The sequence below is a fragment of the Triticum dicoccoides genome, chromosome 6B (assembly GCF_002162155.2).
Source record: "Triticum dicoccoides isolate Atlit2015 ecotype Zavitan chromosome 6B, WEW_v2.0, whole genome shotgun sequence".
Lineage (NCBI taxonomy): Eukaryota > Viridiplantae > Streptophyta > Magnoliopsida > Poales > Poaceae > Triticum > Triticum dicoccoides.
In genome coordinates this window covers 143456364-143463805 of record NC_041391.1, presented here as the reverse complement: position 1 = coordinate 143463805, position 7442 = coordinate 143456364, and the positions used below count along the sequence as shown (strand labels likewise).

At 44.0% G+C, this 7442-nt stretch overlaps 1 protein-coding gene across 2 annotated transcripts; it reads right to left on the bottom strand.

The window, feature by feature from the left end:
• Positions 1–1043: 1043 nt before the first annotated feature.
• LOC119324050 lies at positions 1044–6477 on the bottom strand. 2 transcript variants are annotated; one of them, XM_037597782.1, is made up of 2 exons: positions 5114–6477; positions 1044–1376 (listed from the first exon to the last, which is right to left on the bottom strand). In XM_037597782.1, exons 1-2 carry the CDS (start codon positions 6335–6337, stop codon positions 1371–1373), a joined length of 1230 nt encoding a protein of 409 aa, XP_037453679.1. In that variant the 5' UTR covers positions 6338–6477; the 3' UTR covers positions 1044–1370. The 2 variants fall into 2 exon arrangements, with proteins under 2 accessions (XP_037453679.1, XP_037453678.1); XM_037597781.1 differs by having other exon boundaries at positions 5019–6475.
• Positions 6478–7442: the final 965 nt, after the last annotated feature.

The following is a 7442-nucleotide window of genomic DNA, read 5'->3' as shown; positions in this document are numbered from 1 at the left end:
GAGGTTCCAAAGCCGGCCAGAAGGAACATAAGTAACACCTAACATATTATTGCTAGACAAAGTCACCACAATTGGTCAATCTCCCAGTACAAACAACAACATGTCTCCTACATATTAGTGCTATAGAAAGTGACCTTGTTCAGAGCATGCCATGCTTAGCTAAGTCTCCGCTTTAGTTAGGGACGGGAACCATCAAGGGAGATGATGAGGAAAGCTCGAGGTAAGGATGTGAAGCGAAGTCGGTGAGGTTATAGCATAAAAAGGGCAACGGCAACGCTCAAAAACGAGATCTAATTAATTTATGTAATTAGTGAGTATACAAAAGAGAAAATTTCAGAAGATCGTAACGCTAAATAGATCATCACTACACACACTTGACACATTATACCATCCTCCAATTCTCCTCAAAGGCATCAGATGCATGGCCCGAATAAGAGACTCCAAAAGCGAAGTGAGCTTATCACTGCGTATAGCTTGAGAGTAAGTGGCACATGAGCTGCTCTCACTCATGCTTCAGGAGAGTCTCAGGGACATGTAATTACAGGTTTGAAGCAATTTACACACAAAAAACATCTGCATGCCTTACCATATTGGTTCCCTGTTGATTTTTGTTTGTCTAGTTTTAACTCTTGTTCTTCAAAGATAATGCATTCCTTCTTAAGCTCAGAAATCTTGACCTCCAGTGAAAAAAATCATCTGCACCCCAATCATCAGGCAACCCCTATGCTGCATTTTTGTCCCACTGAATTCCTCAAATCCCTGCAAGCAATAAGAATCCCTCAGCTGCACACATGGTCAGCTGTATCTGTGATGCAACCCTGTAACACTTAACAGCTAGGTGCCATTCACTGGAAGGTTTTACCCTTTTGTTGAAAGGTATGATAGATGTAGAACGGGGTAAGATCATAACAAAAGTAAGACGACCACAACAAAAGTAAAGCCTAACATTACAGACTGGACTACACACAACTACTAGCTGTTTCAGGATGTTGAATCAGCAGACGGCTCAGTGGGCAACCAGCCCAAGGAAAAAGAAAGCATACAGCAGGCCAAATGCCCTAGGGCATAACTTATTGAGCAGATTAAGTACAACAACAAGCGGCGATTCTCCCAGCACAACAAGAATGTGTCTCTGACAAATTATTGCTAGACAAAGCCACCACAATTGGTAATGACTACTCTCCCGGCACAACAGTATGTCTCTTACACACTAGTGCTATAGAAAGTGTCTGCTTAAATACGCTTAACAGATTACTATTTTCTGATAAATAGTATGGCACAACCAGCCAGCATATCCACAGCACCATCTTGACCATCCTTCAATTCCCAGATGCATGGCCCAGATAAAAGCCTCCAAAACCGAAGTGAGCTCATCCCTGCATATGTATTTAGTTACAACAATGCTATAAAAAATCTTTGATTCTGCGGTTTCAAGATAAGAATCTGCACAAAATTGATAAGTACAGTAAAGATATAAGACTAGAGGGACATAAGCTGTTCATTCCTGCTTGGAAAGTGTCAGAGCCATTTTACAAGTGTTTAGGAAGAGAACAATATCAAAAAGTAGGTGCAAAATTGAGAAATATGGTACATCTTAAGAGTAAAAGGCAACATGAGCTACTCCCATTCATGCTCCAGGATCGTCTCAGGGACATGTAAGTACAGTTTTGAAGAAAGTGAACAAAAAAAATTACATAGCATTTGAATGGTAAATATAGAGCCTCAATGCCCTCAAACAATAAATAACTGATGCACATGTTATGCTTCATGAATTGTGTAAAATGCTAAGAACAATAAATAACTGATGCACATGTTACACTTCAAGAATTGTGTAAAATACTAAGACCTAAAATTGTACCATAAGCCTAAGCCCAAGACATTTCCCCTCCTATATCTTTCCAAAGATATGTACTAGACATAGCCAATTTTTAAGCAGCCACACTATGAGATTTCAAACTTGTGAAGCCAAAATTAGAAGTCTCCTCCACAACATACCAAGCCAATAAATCAAGCCCACGACTAATAACTTGGAATCACGGCATTGGGTAGAAATAAATGCCTAAGACGGAGTAAAATATAGAGGAACTAAGATTTTAGCTCAGTAACAAGTAATATTATGACCACATAGGTATCTAGACTAGTCTCCATCCATTATTTGTGCAAGAATTTGTTCAAGCGTTGACAACTACAAAGATGCTTTACAGGTTTCATGTAGTCAAATACTAGGAGTTAGTCATCAAAATATTATTACGAAATAAGGATATAAGCAAAATTCGAGGATGTGTGTAATTAATAGGCTGGGCAATCATCAAGAATCTTAGACCATTGACTATCCACCTAAAGAAATAGAATATCACAAAACTAACTTGATATCAATGCTACATTTTATATGCATATGCTCTGCTGGTTAATGATGTGCATAAAGCACATACAATGAAGTTGGAATTTCATATACACCTATTATAATGGAGGACATCCAATGCATTTCTTCACACATCTATTTCAGAAAGTTGATGACTTGCGGCAGCTCTCAAGTTAATACAATACCAGAAACTCAAGTCTTCCATTGAAAATGGAGTGGAAACTGAGTTCAAGAATCAGATTTCATATTTCATGATACATTTTTTAATAGGCAAAGAATTGTGTATCATTTCATTGATATGTAGGAGAGAACTGTTACAACAAAGAAGAGAGAGGGGGAGGGGGCACCACACCACAGGCAACAAATCCCAAAGAATCGCCTAGCCCAAACTGAAGCAACGAAAGGCAAAGAGAAGGGACATAAGGCACGCAGACCGTGTCACGACCAACACAAGGAACCTCCGTCGCGCAGCCACCACTCCATCACAGACCGAAGGCAAGCGGGATGCCGGACCCGACCGTGCCGAAGGACGGAGGAGAAAGGCCTGGAGGAAGCGGGCGATGTCATACATTGAGCCCTGGATGCCCACACCCTGGGGAGCATCCAAAGACCAAGTACAACGTCCAACATCACATTCAACACCGGGGACTTCCGCGACCACCCAAGACAAAACCTTCACGAAGAGGGCGCCCGCTGTGACGCCGCCGTTGTCCCCTTCATGAAGGTGTTGTCTTGGGTGTCCAATTCACCTTTTCTCACTGTTCAAAATATCAGCCGATATTTAAGTTAATAGGCCAGTTAATCCTGATTCCATAGGTCACGGATGCGATAACAGCATATCCTTCGCGTTAACTGGTCTAGCGAATTAACTGGCTGTCAGGCCGATTAATCGGCTATAAGGCCGATTTATCCCACTGGGCCGATTAACTGGAGAGAGAAATTTGGGCACAAAACTTTGGCTCATTCCCTCCTTTACCCCAAAACTGGGTGTTTAGGTCACAGCTTGTTCCCTCCTTCCTCGCTCTCCCCTCCCCTCCCGTAGTAGTAACCCTCGTTGGAGGAGGCTGGAGCAGCCGCCGCCACCCCACTCTCCAAGCAGCAGCCGCACCGAGTCTTCTCAAACTCTCCGCCCCTCCTTCTCCTGCTCTGTGCTATATGCTGCTGCTACTACTACTGCTTCTTATATTCTGCTGCTGCTGCTTATTGTCTAATGTGGGGTATTTGACTGTTTGTTGATATGTGGCAATCTGTGGCTGCTTCTAGTGCTGCAAATGCTCCATCTTTGAAGCGAAATTCGATGATATGAGGGTGGGAGTTTGGAGTCTTGTATGATCCTGATGACTTACAAAGGGTGATATTCACCTGTGTACAATAGCATATTTGGGCATTTAGTACATTGCATGTTCCTTTGTAGCTAAGATACATAGATATAGCCCCCAATTAACCTACGAATAAATGGGTTACCGATAAATTCAGTTAATAGGCCGATTCCCTGATTAATCCCTACTCCTCACCCGACCGAGCAGCTACAAGTTACCGATATCCTGAACATTGCCTTTTCTATAACATTAGTAGCCAGGATGAATACTGAGAATGGAAAACTCCATCCTGTGTGTGTCCAGCACAAGCAGCAGAACCGCCGCCGCGGCCGTTGTCACCTTAATGTTATAGAAAAGGTGAATTGACTAGAGGCTCTAATCAAGGATGAGATTAGCTTCAATAGGCTGAATTGGACACCAAGATCAGCAATATTAGACCCAGTTTGGTCCAGCACTTGACCAGAGGAGCTCAAATGGAAGGACCAAAATGAATTGGCTTACCTCAGGGGATCTGGATGGGAAAACCCAGGCAAGACAGATTTTAAAACAGCCTAAGTAGACTTTGCACAGCTGATGGTGATGGGCACTCATTGTCGGATAAAAGTGGGACTAAACACCAAAAAATGGGTGCCCTTTATATTTTTATATGGAAAACATTATTTCTGCACCTCAAAAAATTCTGAAAAAAAGTGTATATATATGTGTGTGGTATGTACACACAAATTTCATCAAAATATATCTTTATATGTGGTTTATAAACAAGAAGAATACATAGATCAACATAGGTCTTTTTCTTGTTGTATTTGGTCCGGAGTTTGTCTTTTTTTTGTATCCTACAAATTATCGTATTACTTAATAAAACTTTGCAGATCCATAGAGAACAAGTATATGTATTCATATAATATTTAAAAGACATTTCCTTTAAAGAAAATTCAGGCTCACTGGAGCCCGGTATCCAAAACGCCACACATGACTAAACAGTTGCATGTCTCTTACCAGATTATGTCCAGTTTTATTCTTGTTTTCAAAGATAATATTATAGCTGAAACTTATAGAATGGTGGGACATTCCAGAATAGTACCAAGGATAAATGACTTTCCTAGTACGTGAGTTATTTTCTTTACGTGTACAGATACATGGAAATGTTAATCAGGACAGAAACAAACCATGACTACCTTCCATAGTTTGAAAAGTACTTCTAGAAGCATAGAGTGATTAACTTCCTACATTACAACTTAGGACAGCAAGGCACCATAATTCATAAATACTAAGCCTATCACTTCCCATTTCACATGAGAGAATCCCCAACAGAATAAAAAGTGTGACAGCAGGCTTACCGCTTTGTAGTTCATAGACTCGGTGTTGACAATGATGGTGGGAAGCCGAAGTAAGACTGAAAACAAAAGACAGTGACGTTTGTTGCTCTACAGACCTTCTTAAGTTGAGAAGTCTTGACCTCCAGCGAAAAAACATCTGCACCCCAATCATCCGGCTGAGTTTTCCCAATCCCTCCAGCTCCAAGGAATAAGAACCCCTCAGCTGCACCCACAGTATAATAACAATATCCGCGAGGCAACTCCATAACATTTAACAGCTGCCATTCACTGGAAGATTCTCCTTTTTGTCGAAAGGTATGATAGATGTAAAATGGGGTAAGATTGTAAGGACCACCGGTGAGATCAAACGGGGTAGATTCAAAAGGATCACCGACAAGATTAAACACTTCAAGGGCTCCTTTTCTATCCTCGACAACAGTAGGCATGCATCTGATGTGTTCAGGCTGACCTATAAACTTCATATAGTAGGCAGGATGATGAATACTGAGAGTGGAAAACGCCATCCTGTGTGTGTCCAGCACAAGCAGCTTGTGCTCCCAATCCAAGGACCAGTAGAAGCAGCCGCGAAAGTAGTTAAAACAGGAGAACAATCTCTTGAAGGGGTCAACTACGCCCAAAGAACTCCAGCTGGTAGTCGCAGCTATACACCATTGTCCCGTGACAGAAGAGAAGATGAATGTGACCAACTTGCTTCTGTAATATGCCAGACAGATCACCTTGAGCGATGTCTCATCTTCATTCTCGCGAATGGGAATGAGGAAATGCCGCAATTCATCGAGGCGCTCTTGCTCGATCGTCATATCCTCAGGAATGGGTGGGAGCAGCAGGTACCTCCGCGACAGGGGGTCGCACACCGCCAGGTCTGTGAAGAAAGTGTGAGCTCCAGACCGGCGGTGCTCGAGGAGGACGCGGCCGTCGCGGACGTCGCAGGGAGACCAGATTGTGTGATTTTTACCGAGTGGCTTTGGGACGAAGGAGTAGGTGAAATCAGCCCCTTGGACAAGAGCACGGGAGAGCGGGGCGGAAGGGTGGGGCGCCTCGGTGGGCACGAAGACACCTTCGTCGTCGATGATGCCGAGGAGGGGAGGCGGGTGGAGTTTGCGGAAGCGGCGGAGGAAAGAGCGCTCGGTGATGATGCGGCGGAAGGCGGCGCAGGCGAGGGAGGCGCGGGCGAGCGCCGCCGGTGTGGGCAGGCGGAGGAATATATCCTCCAGGTTCACATCCGGAAGGGCCAGGAGCGAGGACGGTGTCGGACATTCGGCGACTGGCGGCGTCGGCGAGGCCATGGCCGGGGCAATTGGCGGCGCCGGCGAGGACATGACGGGCAGCCGTTCGGCCGCCGGCAGGGTGGAGAGGGTGGGGATCGGTGGTTAGGTTTTGGTCGGCAGGGGAGTGAGTTTCTTTTTTCCTTCGACTCGAAGGGAGCAGTGAGCTTGGGGTGCTGTGAGCCTGTGATGTGACTGAGCGAGCGGCGACAATAGATTATGCATAATCTTGTCTAATTTAACACTACAAGTGTATGCATAGTTGCACACAATCGATCATAGAACTCCTCGAAAAAAGTTGCATAACCAAAAGAAATGGGTATTTAAAGGTAGCATCACCGCTGGCGCGGCAGCCGCATCAGCAGTGATCAAGGCGAGTCTGGATTGAGGCAGAACCGCCGGTTACCTGCAGAGCGCGGTGGTGAACGTGAGAGAGGAGATGAAAAGCTCACGCGAGTGAGTGGTTATGATTAGGGATGGTAGGGTGGGTGTCCGTTATAATCCAAGGCGTTTAGAGGGAATGCTTTATTTAAGCTAAAGGCGGAAGGGATAGCGAGCACCAGCGTAGCCATATTGAGCAAGTCATGGGTGCGCCGAAGGAAGAAGATGAAGCGGGAACAAGAAAGGACGCGGACCGTTTGATCTTGATCTAGCGGACCACATGAGGTACTTCTTGAAACGTCGTGATATAAATAAATCCTTGTGGTTTGGAAACTTTTGAAGTGAAGACATTTTATACAAACAAAATGTACTTGTTTATTATCAAAATCAATGGGGAAAATGGTAGGAACGAAACACCATGAGTACCCTTGCCTAGTTTTTCTATATTTTTTTTAATTTTCATATTTAATTAACAAAAATGTTATGAAGCTGACATTTCTATTAACGTTTTTAGGGAACACTCTATGGTACATGTAACCTTGATTGTGATAATCCCCGTGGGCGCACGGTTCACTCCCATTGACCATTCCAATCGAACAACGCAAACGTTCCCTCTCATCCATCCTCCCGGGAGAACGGCCCCATGTGTAGCATGACATGACACTCACTTATGATGTATGATGTAGCATGACAATTACTAAAAACATGGTAACCTATTTGCATATACTAGTAGAAAAAGCCCCATTCGCCCCGATTGGTAAGGGCTTTTTGTCCCGGT

Excerpts from the sequence above, each read along its gene's own strand:
- LOC119324050 (XM_037597781.1), bottom strand. The coding sequence starts at position 6,337 with ATGTCCTCGCCGGCGCCGCCAATTGCCCCGGCCATGGCCTCGCCGACG.